The 18,769-nt window shown below is 55.1% G+C and overlaps 1 protein-coding gene across 3 annotated transcripts; it reads left to right on the plus strand.

Annotated features, from left to right (window-relative positions):
* Nucleotides 1–1,782: 1,782 nt before the first annotated feature.
* Nucleotides 1,783–16,286, plus strand: HEYL (hes related family bHLH transcription factor with YRPW motif like). Of its 3 annotated transcripts, none has more exons than XM_037155212.2 (5): nt 1,783–1,915; nt 8,857–8,923; nt 10,237–10,320; nt 11,516–11,597; nt 13,863–16,286. In XM_037155212.2, the coding sequence occupies exons 1-5, from the start codon at nt 1,836–1,838 to the stop codon at nt 14,534–14,536; spliced, it is 987 nt and encodes a 328-aa protein (XP_037011107.2). In that variant the 5' UTR covers nt 1,783–1,835; the 3' UTR covers nt 14,537–16,286. The 3 variants fall into 3 exon arrangements, with proteins under 3 accessions (XP_037011107.2, XP_053516649.1, XP_053516648.1); XM_053660674.1 differs by having other exon boundaries at nt 1,828–1,915; nt 8,861–8,923; XM_053660673.1 differs by lacking the exon at nt 1,783–1,915 and adding an exon at nt 8,031–8,097.
* Nucleotides 16,287–18,769: the final 2,483 nt, after the last annotated feature.

Consider the following 18,769-nt stretch of genomic DNA (forward strand, 5'->3'; position numbering starts at 1 on the left):
CTGTGAAGTGAGGATAATATTACTACCTTATAGAGTCGTCAAAAATTAAATGAGTTAACACGCACAAAACGATTTCAGGTGTTTCTGCAGTGCTTACCAAATGTTAACCATTGCAGTAGGCCCCTCCCCTGTCTCCATCCACACTTTCTCTCCAGGCAACGTCTCCTCCCAGAGCTTTAACTGCCACCACCTCTTACCTAACGACTTCCCAATTTCCACACCCAGCTCAGCCCTCTCCTCTGAGCTCCAGACTCCCTGCCTGGCTGTGCACCCCACTTTGGTGACCCAGGGCATGGCACACGAACGAGTCCACAACACAGCCGTTGACGTCCCCCTGCAGATCTGCTCACACAGGCCAGGCCTCTGGGAGGCATGATTTCTGCCTTCCCAGGGAACGCACAGTGCGTGGGCTGTGCAGCCTCCATACTGCTTGAGGTTTCCACTCCACGGGGGTGTGCCTACAGAAGTCATGGGAGTGTGGAAGGCATTCGTAAGCAGAGTCCAGAGGTGTGTCTGGAGTGACCACCAGGGCCCTCCTGTGCAGGAAGCACAGGTTGTGGGTACCGGCCGCTCACGCTGGCTGTGTATCAGCGTGTCTGTATATATGTGTTTGCACGCTTGGTCAAGGGGTGGCTGTGTCTGTGGACCTGTGTGGAAGAGGGCATGCACATGCTCTTTCCCGCCACCGTCAGCAAGGACCTTCAAGCAGGTCTCACCATGGGGACGAAGGTGCACTCATTCTCAGATGGCCATCCCCACTCTCCAAGTGAAGGGGTGACTTCCTCTGGGTCCTGGTGGGTGAGTCAAGTGAAAGGACTTCTCTGACCCACCACATCAAGTCCGTCTTCCCATCTCCTCCAAGTCCCCTTCCAGGATGCTCCTGTCTGCTTCCTTCTGAGCCTTGGGGAATTCTCCGTGGTACTGGCCCGTGAGATGGCAGGTGAGCCTGCGAGAATCTTCTGAGTCGCCCTCTCTGGGGGCTGGAGCCCTCACCGAGTGAACAGTTTGGAGGCCGTCCCTTGGAGGCCTGCCACAGCTTCAGAATGAGCCCTCTCCTCCTGTCCTGCTCTTGCTTTCTAGGACAGCTCGGAATCTGGTGAACTGGGAACTGATTTCCAGAGATAACCCCCCTCCACCACCACCATCCAGCTAGGTGTTTGGGGCCTTGGTCACAGCCAGTTCTGCTCTGGTGGTGCAGCCACAACCACAGCTGTTCTTTTTAAGGGTGACAGCCGCCTCTCTCAGGTCTGACCACACCCCCACCCCACCCCACCCACGCGTGCGCACACACACGTTCCACTTGCTTTGGACTCCAATGGGAGAAGCTGCGGGGGGACTCTTGTCCATTATTAAGCTACAGCCACCCCCACCAACCCTCACCAAAACGGACATGTTGGCTGCCCACAGAACCCCAAGGCGGGAGCCGGCACGGTCGACCTTTGCACAAGTTGGTGCATCGCAGAGGTGCCCCTCCACAGACGGGCAGTGCCCGAGACAAAACTGGGGACAGACAGGGACTCCTGGCTTCCCTCAAGGCCTCCAAGGGCACCTGCCCAAGGCCACCCTGAGAGCTGCGGCCAAGGCAGCGGAGCGGAGCCAGACCTCCCAGCCGTCGGTGGGGGCGGTGACCGCCTGGGGCCTTCCCACGGCTTGACCTGCGCGTCACCGCGGGGGCGAGGGGGCGCCTGATCGCCAGGGGCTACGGCGCGGAAAAGGGCCCTGGGAAAGGGCGGTGGCGGCGCCCCCGGGGCGGGGCCGGGGCGGGGCCAGGGCGGGCTGACTTCCAGGCTGGGAGCCGGCACCAACAGGCAGAGACCTGGCAGCCTGCTCTCACCATGAAGCGGCCAAGGGAGCCGAGCGGCTCCGACAGCGAGTCCGACGGAGCCATCGACGTGGGCCGGGAGGGCGAGCTTAGGTAAGAGCCGGGTGGGGACTTGGGCGCGCGGACGGACTCTGCAAACGCGGAGACTAGTCCTAGATGTCGCCTCCCCAGACGCAGGGGGGTGGCCCGCACGGGGTGTGTGTGTGTGTGTGCGCGCGTGTGTGTTGGGGTGCAGTGTGTGCAGTTACACGCACGCGGGCCTGAGGTCCTATGTGACCTGGACCATTTAGGGCTCAGGATGCTGGGATGGAGGTAGCGTTCAGCTCGCAGGTCTGATGTCAGCAGGTCTGGTGATCTTTTTGTCGGAGTGCCCCTGTGAGACTATTGGTGAGGAGTTTTTCTCCCCGAAACTCTTAAGAAAAACCTTCCTAGGCTGTTGGTGGGTTTTTCCCCTACCCGGAATCTGCTGACTGTACAGAATAACCACCTTTTCCTGGTTTTACCCTAACTGTGCACTTTTCATATAGTACTCAGAAAGCTGTCAGGAGAAGAAAGACTTCTGTCCCTTGAGCAAAGTGGGCTTTAAATAAGGTTTTGACTTTGAAGAAAATAATAGCTGACTTGCCCGTGGTCGGTGCACAAGCCTAGGCTCCAGTTTCTGCACGCTGCTGCCGATGTCTCTGGGCTCTTGAGAAATATTCCTCCCCGCTTCAAACCTGTAGCACAAACTGCACGCAGATAGTTCTGCTACTTCCCAGTTCTGTGAACAACCTAAGCTTCAGTTTCCTTATCTGTAAAATGAGTATAAATAACAGACCCAACCTCATGGAAATATTGGGAAAATCATATGAGAGAGAGTGCGTCACGACTCAACACAGGGCCTAGCGCAGCAAATGCTTAATGAGTGTCAGGCGCGCAACACGTGACGCCCAAAGTCCTGAAAGAGCTTTGCCCGCCTGGATCCCAGCCCCAAACCTCCCACCAGCTCACCATGTGGCCTTGGGCCATTGCTTTCCCTTCGTGGGCCTGTTTGCTCGCAGCGAAATCGGGAGGACAGAAAGGGCTCTCTGCTGTCTCCTGGCTCATTCAAATCTGACTCTAGAATAGAATTGGAAGCAGGGGTTCAGTTTATTCTTAGGGATGCTTTTAAAGGCATTTCATAATTTCAATGATCTTGTTTCCGAGACCAGGGGGTCCTGCCTCAATCACAAATCCTAGTAAAATTCCACCAGCTTTCAATCATTTATAGCTCATAATTGGAGGTAAGGCAATAGATATTCTCCTTGCATCCTGTATGTTAGGTTTTGGGAGATACAATATAATTTCCATGCAACTTAGTAGCATTTATTAAAATCCCTCATCCAAGGACATGCTTATTAATTTGAGAGAGAGGGGAAGGGAAAGAAAGAGAGAGCAAAAGAAACATCGATGTGAGAGAGAGACATCGATTGGTGGCCTCCTGTAGGCCCTCCGCTGGGAGATTGACCCCGCAGCCTGGGTATGTGGTCTGACTGGGGATCGAACCTGCAGCCAATTGTCCGAGACGATGCTCCAGCCAACCAAGCCACCCAGCAATGGGGTAGCCTTTTAAAGTTGTTTAGCGGAAACTGCTCTTTAGAGAAGCAATTCTCTGAGCCTGTGCCTACTAGGAGCAGAAGGGCCCAGCACTATGTGGTGGTAGTGGAGGAGGGTCTCAAATTCAATGTTATTGGGTCTTCATGAGCAGAGGCACAAAACTGATACCAGAGAGCTAGGCTGATCAGAGCTGGCTACTGTCTTTCAAGCATTTGCAGCCTGGCCAGTGACCTGCCAGGTCACACAAAGCCCGTGGGCAGCACAGACGGATGGCAGGAGAGACAGACCGTGGGCTGTGAGGGCACCAAAGCAGGGAGAGGCCACTTATAACTGAAGGCGGCAGGGAGGGCTTCTTGAAGGTGGTGGCACTTGGGCCGTGGTCTAAAGGATCAGTGGGCAGTTTTTTCCTACGCAGCATTTCGTCCTTTCGGCTGGACCCATTTCCAGAGACTGTCTCAGTTCTTAGAGGAGCAGACCCCATCAGAGGAGCGAAAGCAGTTGGACATCTGGCAGAGCTGACTTATAGACCCCTCTTTGTAGCACTTGCCAAAGGGCCCTCCCCCCACAGACATCAATGCTCCAATTCAGGGATCACTGAACACTGCCTGCTGTGGCCCAGACCCTGGGCTGGGCGTGGGGGGCCCAGATGCATCCTGCTCGGCCCCTGCCCTCAGGGAACTCTCAGAGAAGAAGAGCTTCATGTACAAAGACAGCCAGATAAACAGTGGCAAGGGCCATGGGACTGGGGCAGCCAGCTTCCCTGGAGGTCAAAGGCAGGGCGCAAACCCCCCTCCCTCAGAGATGTGAGAGTGAAGAATAGAGTGTGTTCCGTGTCATTGTGGGCATCTGCCTGCTGGTGGTGTCCTGTCCCATCTGTGGGAATCGCCCACAGAGCTCCTCTCTGAAGCCAGCCTCCTTGCACATGCCAGGACTGAACTGACAATATAGCCTCCCCTCTCCTCCTGCAAACATTTAATGGGCACCTGCCACATGTCAGCCACTGGGTCAGAGTCTGTGGGTTGTTCCTCCGTGATTTAAGGCACATGGTGGCCTTTGAAGTCAGAGGGACCTTCAAAAGAGTTTGACTCTCACCGTCATTAACTTGGACGTTTCTGAACCTCAGTTCTCTCCCTTACAAAATGGGGCTGCTAATACCCACCTCACAGGGTGAGGCTTTGATGAAGTAATGAACCCAAAGCATGTCTCCCTGTTTTGGCACAAGGTAACTCCCAGTTAGTGCTGCTGTCTAAGGGGTTGCCATTCAGTTGGACGGTATGTTCATAAGGTGGCATAGTCTAATGAAAAGACTGGAAGACTGAAGACCGGATTTACTGGGCGTGATTCTTTTTTTTTTAATCCTCACCTGAGGACATATTTGTTTGCTTTTTAAAATTAATTTTAGGCTGGTTTGGCTCAGTGGAGTGAGTGCTGGCTTGTGAACCATTGGGTTTCTGGTTCGATTCCCAGTTGGGGCACATGCCTGGGTTGCAGACCAGGTCCCCAGAGGGGGACATGCAAGAGGCAACCACATACGGATGTTTCTCTTCCTCTCTTTCTCCCTCCTTCCATTCCCATCTGTCTATAAATAAATAAATAAATCTAAAATTAATTTTAGAGTGGGAGGAACTGGGCAGGGGTTGGGCATGGGGAGATGAAGAGAAACATTGGTTGCCTCCCTTGTGCACCTCGACCTGGGGGTCGAGCCTGACACCCAGGCACGTGCCCCAACCGTGGATCAAACCTGCAGCCTTTTGGTACCTGGGATGGAACAATGCTCCAACCAACTGAGCCACCCAGCCAGGGCTGGGCATGATTCTTAACTCTCTGTGTCTCTGTCACTTCATCTCTCAAATAATTATTTTTGCTAAATCCAAAATGGCCCCGATACTACTCAACTCGCAGGGCTCTTGTGCAATAAGTGAGAGAAGTAAGTGTGGACATGCTGTCTGGGATGAAAAGTACTGGCTATGAGATGTACGAGATGTAATGATGAATATAAGGGCTGCATGGGAAGAACGGTAAATTAAAAGCCTGTGGATTGGAATTTCCTCTAATTTGCTGTGCAGCCTGGAGCAGATCCCTTCCCCTCTCTGAGTTCCTTCATTTTACCAGGCGGCTCAGTGCTCTCTAAAATCTCTTCACTGGGGACACTGTGATTCTGCCTTTGGTTGATACAAAACCGGTGGGATTATCTACAAGGGCCCACGGGGAGGTCCCGAGGGGAAACTGAGGGTGAGCTCTAGGAGTGGTCAGGACTGGCAGCCAGACCACCTAGAAAACTGCCCCCACTCCAAGAGACCACCCCAGAATTCTGGCTAGGGACCACTCTAGGTCCATGAAGCAGATCTTGGGGGTCAACCTATCTTCTCTGGGTCCATGAAAATTGGCCTTATTTCCAGACTGTCAGCCAAGAAGCTCTCGCACCTCCTCCCTGTCGGTGTCGGTGTCGGGGCCAGATCACAACCTGGAAGTGAGCAAAGGCTGAGAGCTCTTGGGAGCTCAAAGGATAAGCTCCCTTAAAGGATAAGGGGACTGGAGGGCTATTCAGACATACAGGAAATGGGAATTAAGGAGGAAAATAATGCTGAATTTGGAGCCAAGAGACACAGATTCCCATGCTGGCTTTACTCCTTAGCAGCTGCATCAGCTGGGCAAGCTGCCTCAGCTCCAAGCCTCAGCATCCTCCTCTGTAAAATGGGGCTTTTGTTAGGCTCGCAGGAGGGAAATGAACACAGCAATGCCAGGAAAACTGTGAAGTGAGGTTTGTCTGTCAGATATGGGAGTGGGATAATACTGCAGAGAACAAGGGACCAGGAGACAGAAGAAGATGGCAGAGCCACCTGTCCTGAAAGGGGTGCATCAGCCTCCAACAGATGGTCCCTGAGGAGGGATCAGGCTCAGAGGCAGTGACGTGGGCAAAGCTAACCCAATACCTCTAGAGATGCCTTATCCAGCCCCGGGGGGACAAAGGCTGGGTTTCTTGGGGCTTGTCTGCAGTGAGGCTCTGTAAACAAGCTGCGCTACAGATCTCGGGATCTGGCCCTGTGATCCCTGAACCAAGCTTGCTGGGCCATCTCTCCCTGGAGCTTTCACTGGTCTCTAACTAGCCCTTCTTGTCCACATGTTAGGATGGATGCGTCCTTTCCCAGACGTGGCTGCCCAAAGCCAGGGTGTAGCGGCAGGATTTCACAAATGTTGATCTGGTGTCTCTTGCATCTGTCTCTCTTTGAGCAGATGACGAGTATTATCCAACCTCTGACACCAAGAGAGTGACCCACAGGGGCTGGGACCTTCCTGGTGAACCACATGTGTGTCCATTCCACAAAGGCCTAGGACACGGATTTTGTGTATTGCCTCTCTGTTTCCCAGTAAAGCCAAAGATGAGGGCAGGAAGAGCTCAGCCATGAGCTCTGCCATGTTCCAAGCACTTGCTGAGTATGGGGCGGTGGGGCTGGGGTGGGGGCTACAATAGTGAATGAGACAGACGTGGGTCATGACTTGCTTACAAACTTGTTGGAGAGACAGACATTATTAAGCCAATAATTGTGTAAACATAAAACAGCAAATGGGCGTAACTGCTGTGAATGCAGGATGCTGGGGGAGGGTGAAGTAAGGGATACCTACCTAGTAGGGGGGGGGGTGTCAGAAAAGTCTTCTCCAGGAGGGTGACATTTGAGTTGAGACCTGAGGGTGGTATAAATGATCAGGCAACAGGGCTGGAGCTTGGGGATGGAAGGATGGGGTGGACCAGAGAATTCTAGCCAGGGGAACAGGGTGTTGTAACCATGGGGAGGAACGCAGAGAGGGAAAGAGTTGAGTCTAGGAGGTGACAGAGGCCAGCTGGGCCACCTGAAAGGTGATGGCCTTGATCCTAAAAAAACATTGGGAAACCCCTAAGGAGTTTTAAGAGAGGGACAAGATAAGATCTGCATTGAAATGATCACTCTGCCTGCTTGTAGGGAGAAATGGATGCAAAGAGACCCAGCGATAGACTCCTGACCCAACAGTTACCTCTTGCTCTTGGTTGTCCAGATAAAGCTGGCAGAGGCTTCCCTTGCTGGCGTGGCTCAGTTGGTCCAGCAACGTCCAGCACACCAAAATCTTGAGGATTCGATTCCCAGTCAGGGCACATACCTAGGTTTGTGGGTTTGGTCCACAGTCGGGGCATGTGTGGGAGGCAACAAGTCAATGTTTCTATTTCTCTAAAATCAATAAACGTGTTTTTTTTTTAAATAAAAGAAAAAGAAAGAAAGCTGATAGAGGCTTGGTCCTGAGAGTGGCAGTGGGGATGAGGAGCACAGATGTGAAATGGATTCTAGGATTCCAGGTGTCCCCTCGTAGAGCTGGGAGACCGGGTGGCTTGGTGAGATGGGAACCCAGGAGGGAGAGGAGGAGTGTGAAGTGGAGGCAAGCTCGGGGGTTCCCACTCAGGTGGGTGGCATTTCTGCATTTGAAATGACAGGGGAGTTGCCCTGTCAAAGCTTGTTAGTTGACCTGGGCCCGGTGTCTCTCCACCGGAAGCTGAGTGTCTGGAGGAGGCCCCGCCCTGGGCCTGAATGGGGCCTCCTGGGCCAGGAATGGTCCTCACTGCAACCCAGCCAATCCCCTCCATTCTAAAAGGTCCTGTGAAGCAGGAAGCAGTTAGGAGGGCGAGCAGTTGGGGAGGATTTGGGTCCGTCTGGGCAGGAAGAAGCCCCAGGGTGAGCCTCTTCCCTGGAGTGAGAACGCCCAGGGTGGGAACAAATGTCTCTCCATTAGCTGGGCCTTTGTAGGGGAGGCCGACGTGATGCAAATCTGGGGCCTTCTGCGGGGGGAGGGGGTGCGGGAGGGGAGTGTCCCCAGAGTCCCGAGAGGGGCCTGTGACCCAGATGCCGCTCCCCCTCGTCCTCAGCCGTGCTGCGTGGGAGGTGGCGGCAGCTGCAGCCGCCGCGGAGGGCGGGCAGCCGGCGCGCCGGGCCCGTGGGAAGCAGCGGCATCTGCTCTTTCCACGCTCATTCCCAGCGGCTCCTTCTGAAACCCAACCCGCCGGCCGGCCTGCCGCCGCTGGCCCGTGCCCTCTCCCGCCCCGCCCCGCCCAGGATCGCGTTGCAGCAGCTAGAGTGGCCAGAGGCCATTCCGATGCCCGCCCCCTAGCAGCCCGCAGAGAGGGAGGGAGCGTGGGGCTGAGGCTGAGGTGAGAACCTAGCCCCGCTCTGCCCCCAGCTCTGTCCTGGGACAGTTAACACAGTGCGGGGAAGAATTTGTCACAGAGAAATGGCACTGCGACCCCCACCCCCAGGAGAAGGGAGAGGCTGCGTCCCTCCCCTCCCGTCCCTCCCACGCCTGCCCTGTGCTTCCTCCCAGCCTGGGAGACCACAGACAGACTCTGGGCAGCAGGGGGCTGTGCTCGCCCAGAGATCAATCCAGGCCCAGGCGATGCTCCCCAGCGCTGAAACTTTTGCCTTTCTCTTCCTCTCCAGCCAGATGGCCAGGCCCCTGTCCACCCCCAGCCCTTCTCAGATGCAAGCCAGGAAGAAACGCAGAGGGGTGAGTGTCTCAGCCGCGTTGCCCAACAGAGGTTTACCCTGGGTCCCCAGGGCCCTAGCCTCAAGAAACCTGGTCAGAGACATCGCCCCAAGCTAGGGTGCCTGGGTTCAAGTCCTGGCTCTGCAGGTAGCCAGTGGGATGACTTTGGGCAAGACCCTTAACCTCTCTGTGCCTCATTTCCTCAAGTGCGTCACTGAAATAATAATAGTAGCTACCTCAAAATGTTGTTTTGAAGATTCAAGGAATTAAAGTGACACATTCAGAATAACACATGACACAATTAACCACTATTATTTATCCCAGCCTTCCTTCTCTTCTCTCTGAGCCCAGAACTTTCATTTTTCTCTGGGGGCGGAGCAGTTGAATGAGAGGGACAGAAGAAGGGGGCCCCCTGCTTGCTGTTGGCTGTCTTATCGCAGCCTTGCTTCCCCCCAAGATGCGGCTGTGTGGGGTCCAGAGACCTGGGGACTGGCAGAGACCAGCCCTGCCATTCGCTAATCAGGAGCCCTTCTGTCCAGCCTTCACGTTCTTTGCTGGTAACCTGGGGCTCACAGTGTCCGGACTCACAGTGCTCTGCTCCCAGAACTGTGAGATGGGAGTGAGATCCAGCTGTGAACGAGAGGCCCTCGCAGCTGGAGAGGGCCCTGCCCAAGGCGCCTCAGACCTCATAATCCAGCATCTGAAGGGGAACCCCGGGCCCAGCGGGGCTTCTCTAGGGCCTGCTCCAGGGCCGTGGCCGGTGTCCCTGTTCTGATTGGTTGGTGCTCGGACCAGTAGTTCAATGTATTAAATGCCCCCCCCACACACACACAGACCAAGACAAGAGATCTGAGTTCTCCCAGCTTTGCACTTCCTTGCTGTGTGACCTTAAACAAGTCACCACCCCTCTCTGAGCCTCAGTTTCCTCCTCCATAAAGTAAGAACAGATTTATTTCCCTCACAAAACTACTGTGAAGGAAAATATGAATTAGTGTCTATCAAGGCACATCGAGCCCTGGTTGGTGTGGCTCAGTGGATTGAACACAGGCCTGCAAACTGAAGGGTCACTGGTTCGGTTCCCCATCAGGCATGTGTCTGGGTTGTGGCCAGGGGTCCCCATTGGGGGTACCGTCCTGTGCGGGGTGTCCCGCCCCCATTGAGGGTGTTTGGGATGCAAACTTTCGAGATGTTTTCCTCACACACAATGTGTTTCTCTCCATCTCTTTCTCCTCCCCTTCTCCTCTCTCTAAAAATAAATAAAATCTTTTCTGTTTAAAGACACATTGAACTACCTGTGAAGAGCCTATGTGTAAATTCTTGTCATTGTCCTTTAGATCATAGAGAAACGGCGTCGAGACCGCATCAACAGCAGCCTTTCCGAACTGCGGCGCTTGGTCCCCACCGCCTTTGAGAAGCAGGTACGTGACACCGCTGATCGTGCCAGAGGAAATCTGTGCGAGTGGCAGGAAGGTCACGTGTCATGGCATCTCTTATCGATTGGTGGCAGCTGCCTGCAGTCCTGTGATGTCATTTACTGATATCTGCCACTGGCCAGGGAGAAGGGGAATGGGAATTTATACTTACTGAGGTATCTCAGGGGTTGTGGCTTTATGTCCATCGCTCCACTTAATTGGATCAAAACGATCCTGGAGATCAGGTATTATGCCCATTGCACAGGTAAGGAAACTGCAGCACAGAGAGGTCAAGTAACTTGCACCAGGCCACACAGCCAGTAAATAGCAGAGCAGGACTGGAACAGAGAACGCTGTAACTCCAAAGTGCCCTCACCCTCTACACAACCAACATTTCCAAGGCTAGTTGAAAGTGGAATGGGCTGCTCACGGAGTGAGCACTCTGACACTGAACGTGTTGGAGTGGAGGGATGACAGTGGGGGCCGGACAGCTGCATTAGTCAGGCAGCCTCAGAGACTCTCACCCTGCGCTCCACAGCAGGGCCACGGGTCCTCCCTTCTGCTGGTGAGAACGAGTCGGTTGTTCCGCAGACGTTCACTAAAACCTTCCCAAGACCAGCCATGAACTAGACCTGCTGCCTGCCCTCAAGGGGCTCACACGGAGAATCTGACCCTCAGGTTTCACCTGGGAGACCAGGTGACGCTGGAGGCTTCAAAAACATTTCCCAAGAAAGAGAAGAGAGGAAAAGCAAGCGCTTTAGGGGTAAGAGGCTGAGCTAGAGCTTGGGCTCCCCGGAGCACTGGGCTAGGAGGCAGTGAGTTCCGGTAATGGTGTATGAAGCCACAGAGATAGATCCTCTGGGGAGGGTGTGCACAACGGGAAAAGTGAGCCAACACCCCTGGGACACCACCTTTTCAGGGGTCAGGCAGAGCAAGAGGCAAGGTGAAAGGAGGACCAAAAAGTCATGGAAGTCAGGGGAGCAGAGGTTTCTGGAAGGACGGTCAGCAGTGCAGTGGGCAAATGGACTAACATGAGAACTGAATGGAATGTTCAGTTTGAAGCAGAGGCCCCATTGCAGGCAGTGATGGAGCGGGAGGAAGATGAGAAAGCTGAGATGGTGAGTGCTGGTGACACCGTGCAGGGGAGGTGAGTGACACAGGTCACTGGAGGCCTTCACTCTTCTGTCTCCTGTATACACAGGGCTCCTCCAAGCTGGAGAAAGCTGAGGTGCTGCAGATGACGGTAGATCACTTGAAGATGCTCCACGCTACTGGTGGGACAGGTACTGATGCTCTGCCCTTCTGGGAGTCATTTATGCAGCCAGTCTGTGGGGCTGGGCCCTGGGGATGCACTGGTGAGCACAGCAGACCTGGTCCCTGCCCTTGTGGAGCTCACGGTGCATAGAGAGGCTAAAGCCGATGCAGGCAGAACATTCACGAATCCGTCTCTCTCCTTTTTGGGGCACCTTCCTCTGCACTCTCAGTGTCGGCATTCGCAACTCTTTCCTCAACTCCACTCCTTCTCCAACAGACTGTTCCTACTGACCCCACCCCCAGGGCCTCATTCAGCATGAGCCTGTATGAGCTCATTCTCACTGGGATCCCAGTGGGAGCCGCCTGCCTGCGATTTTTAACCACAGATGGTTCGCTAGTGTGCCCACCACCGGTCTGGCCTTCTGGGCTGTTGCATCCTTGGCATTGCTGAGGTCATATGTCATGCTCACAGCTGAAGATCGGCCACACGGGATCATAATAGAATTCAAATGTAACTGCTTCCGTTATTTTGAACTGGTCTATTACAATAAAGACATTGAACTGTGGCTTTAAAAAGATTTCTGGACAAATAGAAATTTTGGCGACATGGAGCCTCCCCGTGTATTTTGGTGATTTCACAATTGGGAAACCTTGGAAGCTCAGCAGACCTTGGCCACAGAGTCCTAAGTCCCAAATCCTTAACTTACTCCTTTTGGAGGGGACAGTTGCATTTTAAGAGGCCCAACCTGGGGCTTCTCGGTGTGCAGCGGTATCACCGGGGGGCAGGCAGGGTCGTGGGCCCCACCCCAGAGACTCCGAGGCAGTAGGTGTCTGGGCTGGAGTTTAGGACTCTGCAGGGACAGGGAGCATCCCTGATGGCCTGGGTGCAGGGGGTCGCTCAGAGGACTTCTGCCAAAGCAACGCGCGGCCCACAGGAGAAACTTCTGTCACCAGTAAACCGGTGGGGGAGACACTACATCTGTGGTTTCCCAATTAAAAGAAAAGTAGTGACAGTATATGGGCGGCATTTTCAGAGTTTTGGAATGCCTTCCCTAATGCCATCTCATTTGGTTCTCACAACACCCCCGTGGGCGGGGCACTGCTGCCCTGCTCTTCTGGCCTGGGCTGTGGGAGGACAGAATTGTGGTGGGACTTGGATCCTGGCCCTGTGACTTTACTAGCTTTATATCCTTGGACAAATTATTTAACTTCTATATCCCTCAGTTTCCTCATCTCTAAAATGGGGATATTAAAGGGGTTTTCATGAAAATTAACTTAGATGACACAAATGAAGTGCTAAGTAAGAACCTGGTAGGTGCTAGTGAAAAAGAACAGCGAGGCCAGAAGGGGAAGGGATTTACTCCATCCAGGTCAGCACATGGCAGAGCCAGCAGGACTTCAAACACGGACCCGCCCAGCTGTCCCTCTGGGGGTGGGGCCTCAGCTGTGAACCAGGGACCAGATATTTGCTATGGGAGTCCTGAGGCCAGTGCTCACCCTGGCTGTTCCATGACCACCCCGAGGGCGGTATGGAGAGAAGGGCGGGTATGGAGAGGCAGCGAGCTGTGCACCAGCTCATTCCTCGCCGAAATCTGCCAAAGAGAGGGTCCCCGGCTGGTGGCAGCAGCTGAGAGTGGGGTCCTGCTTTCCAGCCCGCACGTTGGGCTGGATGACAAACTGGAATTCCCGCAGCAGCCAAGCTGTGAGTGGTAGCTAATGTATAATTTCCTGAGCATTCTTGTGCACCATTTCATTTTGTTTCACCCTCCTAGTCCTGTGCAGCGGGTACTGTTCCACGCTAAGGACATAGAGGCACAGAGAGGTTGAGTGACATGTCCATGGCCAGGCAGCTTGTGAAGTCGCCTCCAAAACCTCAGGCTTCACTGCTACACTGTGCTGCCTTCTCCAAGGGGCGCCCCAGCATCTGCCCACGTCAGCAGGCAGGGCTGTCCTACAGCTCCGTGCAAGCGGCACTGTCCCACCTGGCGAGGGTCTACCTAAGTTACAGCAGTCGCAGTTTCTCCTTTGCATTAGTCATAAACTGCTCAAAACATCACTTGACATTTTATAATGCTTCACAGTTGAGTTGACTCATTTGACCCTTACAACCCAGTAGCGATGATGACCTGCCACTTTGCAGATGGAGAGACTGGGACTCAGAGAGGTGAGGTGGCATGCCCAAAGTCACACAGGGAGTGAGGAGGGGAGGCAGGTCCAGAGTCCAGGCAGTCTGCCCTCAGTTTCATTGCACGTGTCCCCCGCTGGGCCGGCCCTCATCACAGCTCACTTTGCAGGATTCTTTGACGCCCGAACCCTGGCAGTGGACTTCCGGAGCATCGGTTTCCGGGAGTGCCTCACTGAGGTCATCAGGTACCTGGGGGTCCTGGAAGGACCCAGCAGCCGTGCGGACCCGGTCCGGATTCGCCTCCTCTCCCACCTCAACAGCTACGCAGCCGAGATGGAGCCTTCGCCCACACCTGCCAGCCCCCTGGCCTTCCCTGCCTGGCCCTGGTCCTTCTTTCATAGCTGTCCAGGGCTGTCAGCCCCGAGCAGCCAGCTCGCCATCCTGGGGAGAGCGCCAGGCCCCGTCCTCCCCAGCGCCGCCTCTCTCGCCTGCCCCATCCCAGCCCTCCGAGCAGTTCCCATGCGCAGAGCTGCCGGCACCGTCCTGCCGGCGCGGAGGAATCTGCTGCCCAGTCGAGGGGCGTCTTCTACTCGGAGGGTCCGCCCTCTGGAGAGGCCGGCTGTCCCCCTGCCGGTGACCCCCAGCGGCAGGGCTGCCAGGAGCAGCCCCATGGCACCCCTCCTGCGGTCTTCTTCCCCCACATCCGCGGGCGTTGGGAGGTCCCCTGCGTCTGCCGCTGTTCCTGCCCCCAGGCCCTCTCCCTCCGGGCCTGCTGGGAAGCCCGCAGGGGCTGTGCTCTGCCACTCCTGGGTCTCCGAAATCACGGAGGTCGGGGCTTTCTGAGCTGTGTCCCCTCCCCCACCCCCGCCTGGAGTAAGGAAAAATTCTTCCCGGGAGCTCCGAAAGTGGCTCTGCCCTTTCTGCCCTGCCTCCTGGACTGGCTCCCGTGTGAAGGCGTCTTCACCCATGGGAGGCTCCCTTGCCCTCTGGCCCATCTCCCCTCCTCACTGTTCGGCTCACCTTGCCCACCTGGCCTCCTGGAGCTGTTCCGACCTCAGAGGCTCGGTCCCACCTCTTACACGCACAGATGAGTCCCGGGAGAACCCTAAGCGCTGTGCGCACGCCCCTCATCCTGCCCCAGTGTACATGGGCAGCAGGCATGAGTCTCAGCTCTGGGAACACAGCTGTGACCTAAAAAGCAGAGTGGCTGAGGCTGGCTGCTTCCCAAGAGAGACCAGACCCCCATCAGGAGCAATGACTCCCTGGCTGCAACCTTCCCAGGCCCCATAACACAGGGCCTGCCTTGCTTCCTGAGACAGTAAAGGAACAGGGCGGGCCACAGAGAGGTTTCCCAGGGACCCTGCCTGCCCCTGCCCACCTGTCTTTAGCCCACCCCATTGCAGCAAATCACAGGACAGACCTGCTGCCCACCACGACCAAGACCTCCCAGCTGCAAACACCCAGCATCCAGCCGACCAATAGTCTTCTGCACGCAGCTGGGAGCCTTCCCGGCAGCAGTAAGACCCCGAGACAGGGTGTCCTTACCACTAGGCCTGGGACAGCGCTCTCAGGTGGCAGCCAGGACCCAGCAAAGAGAGCCCAGCTCTCTCCTCTCACGCCTCCCTCCAGGCGTGTGGTCCCTGTCGGCACACAGCCATGTTCCCACGTGATGGGGCCCCCCGGAGAGGGATCCTCTTGGGATTCAGAGCCAGACGTTTGTGCGGCCTGGTCTGCATCCGGCTCACGGAGCTGTCTGCTGGGACAGCCAGGGCTTGTCGGGCCGGACAAAAATAACTGGGAGGAGGGGCGAGAGGAAGGACATTCAGAGGCGGCCATGCCCTGCAAGGTCACCCAGTGGCTCGAGGGCCTGAGAGCCTATTCACCCAGGATTCCACGCAGCTGGGGCTGCTCAGAAGCCATGTCGTTACTCAGCACCAACCCCAGCTGCTTATCCTCCAACAGAGGGACAGATGACCCAGTGACTGTTCCCGGTGGAAGAGCAGAGTCTGGACAAGATGTGGGCAGATCCAAGACTGACATTGTGGACCAGTGTTGCCAGAGCTGCTGTTAAAATGTACTAACACATCTGTGCTGGGTGGCAAACACCTGCATCCCCCGAGTGGCTCTGAGTGTCCCCCAGCGCGTGGCTTTGCCCCCAGGACCCCCCTGTGCTGGTTAATGCCTGTCGGACCCCAGGTTATGGGATCTGCCAGCTGGCAAGTTGTTTGTTGGTGCTTATTTTACGCTGGTTGTTAAATACTGCAAACGTCAGGCTGGGAAGATTCTCCCACCGCCACCCTTTGATAGAACTACTCTCCCCAGAGGCTAAATTGGGGAGACTCCCTGGGCTCACAAGTAGTTTGCAAAAGCCTGAGGGAAAAGGGGCCCATTCAGAGAAATGGGTCAGAGGACAGAGGTCATTTAAATGACCCAGAAAGCTGTTTTGCAAAGGCGAATTCCTCAAGGAGGCATGAAGAGCTCAAATAATTCATTCACTCCCCTGTGTTGGTTCCATCAGGTGGCTGTCCTTCTGCACCCACCTGAGAGCCTGGAGGAGAGAGGGTGTAATTTCAAGGAGAGGGAGGGCGGGGCTCAGCAGGCTCCCAGTGATTGGGATGGGGCGGGGGGGGGGGGGGACTGGGGGTGTTGGGCGGAAGGGTGAGACCAACTCCACCTTCTCACAAAAGGCGAAAGAACGCCTTGCTCCTCCCCCTCCTCTCCCGGCCGCTCCTCCCTGTCTCTGGCTGTTGCAGGTGATGGATGACTCACTGCTCCCAGGATACAGGTCAGTCCTGTGGTTTGGTGACTTCCTAGCCTGAACATTCACTCGTAGTGGGACTGTGGGAATTCTGTGTCCATGCTTCCAGCACCCAACTCCAAAAGAGTCTGTTGACACCGATGAATGAGGTGGAAATGGCCCAGAACTTGAGCATCTGCATTGATCTGGGGTTCATTCTCCCTGAGGGATTTTCGGGGGGAAGCTGTGGATGTAACTTTCTGTGGTTGAGGATTTGTATTTTTTGTTTCTATTCCCAAGCCTTTCTGGTTCCCTGACTCCCACCCCATTGCTGGGGTCGGTACAGACATCCAATAAAGGTTTTTTTTTATTATTATTATTCTGGAATCCCGGGAACATCTGAGTATGTCTCGAGTCTGCCCACTCCTCTGAACCCACAGCCGTCTCCCTGGACTGACCACATCCCCTATCCCCCAGGTCACTGCCCTGCCCGTGTACTCCAACCTCTCGCTTTGTCAATTGGTTTTTGGCAGTCACCAGAGAGAGTTTTAAACGTGCAAGCTATATCATTTCAACTCTGGTTAAAAAACCTTACTTTCCTGGCTGGTGTGGCACAGTGGATTGAGTGTGGGCCTACAAACCAAAGGGTTGCTGGTTCAATTCCACGTGAGGGTACATACATGCCTGGGTTGCAGGCCAGGTCTCCAGTAGGGGGCGCATGAGAGGCAAGCACACATTGTTGTTTCTCTCCTCTCCTTTCTCTCACCCGAACCCTCTCTAAAAATAAATAAATTAAAAAAAGAAAACCCACTCTATTATGCTATTATTCCAAAGATGAAATCTAAACTTTCCCTCTCCTGGTCTCAGCCTCACTTCCAGCCTCATTCCTTACCAACCCCGGTCTTGTTGCCTGTGCTTCTCCACCCTGGCCCAGCTTCATTTCCTCAGCGTCCCAACCACGTTGCCACTTCCCAGACTTCGCACATGCCGTTCCCTCTCCCAGAAGGTTCTTCCCCTATCCACAGGCCTTGGCTTAAAAATCACCTCCTCAGAGAGGCCTTCCCTGACTACTGGGCTGGAATAGTTAACGTGTCTCGAAGTCACCTATCCTTTCTTCTTTCCCTTGGTGAGGAACTTGCCATTGCACACGCACCGACGTCTGTACTTGTCGGTTCACTATCTCCCCAACAGCACCTACGCTCCAAGAGGCTGAGACTGCCTTGTTCGCTCCCTGCCCTGTAACCACCGCCGAGCGCTGTCCCTGGCCCAGCGTCAGTGGTCAGTAAACATTTGTCGAATACAGCACCCGGGGGAGTGAGGACTCTTCCGGACTCACACCGCTGGATGGCACAGGCCCCGGTAGAGGGGAACCGCCCCTTCAGAAGGCACTGAGGCCTTTCACTGAAGTTGACCTCAGTCAAGTGCAGAAGGAGGCTGGACGGTGAAGTGAGAGCCAGGCCCAGAGACTGGAAGTTCTGGCCAATGGTGAGGGGGCACCGGCCATGGAAAAGTGTAAGTGTCCTGGCCCTGAAGTGCATGCGACAGCTGAGAGCAGGCGGGCGTCCCTGCCGGTAGGTACTGCTGTCCACCACCCTTGGCCTGGCTCTCTCTGATGGATTCAGCTCGCAACAAGTGCAGCAAAATACTCGCAGAGGTCTGTTCCGTGCCAGTCAGGCATGGCCAGGCCAGAGCGCAGAGACACTGTCACCCTGAGGGCACCTACCCTCTATCTAAGTGACAGTTTGGTGAGCTGAGAGTGGAGAGAGAGGTCTATTGAAAAGGCTGAAGGGGACACAGAGGGCGGTATCTGCCTCTGCCTAGGGTGGTCATGGGGGAGGGGAGCACAGGGAGGAAGGCTTCCTGGAGGAGGACGAAGTGAGGCATTCTACCCACAGAGGGGACCAGGGAGCCTGTGTGCAAAGACCCGGAGACCTCCAAGGTGAGCTCCGGAAGCTGGCTCTAAGTTGAATACAGGCCTTCAGCAACAGGGTGAACAGTGAGGCCAGTCCGAAGTTGGCTGTTGAAGCCAGACTTCCTGGGTTCAGGTTTCAGCTCCTTCACTTATCAGGGCTGTCGTCTGGGGCAAGTTACTTAGCCCCTGAACCTCAGCCTTTTCACCTATAAAACAGGGATGATCTAGGAATGGCTACTGTTAACTGAGAGGTAACTACGTCCCTGACATCGTGCTAAATGCTTCTCTTGGAATGTCCCCATTTTATAGATGAGGAAAGGGAAGCACCGTCTCCTAAGGTTAGGTGAAAAGTGAACAGGGTAACACATGTAAAGCCTCAGAACTACGCCTGGGTCACAGGAAACACTCAGTCAATTGCAGTCATTCA

Source organism: Artibeus jamaicensis, unplaced genomic scaffold, assembly GCF_021234435.1.
Source record: "Artibeus jamaicensis isolate MK-2021 breed Jamaican fruit bat unplaced genomic scaffold, CSHL_Jam_final scaffold_847, whole genome shotgun sequence".
NCBI classification, from domain to species: Eukaryota; Metazoa; Chordata; class Mammalia; order Chiroptera; family Phyllostomidae; genus Artibeus; species Artibeus jamaicensis.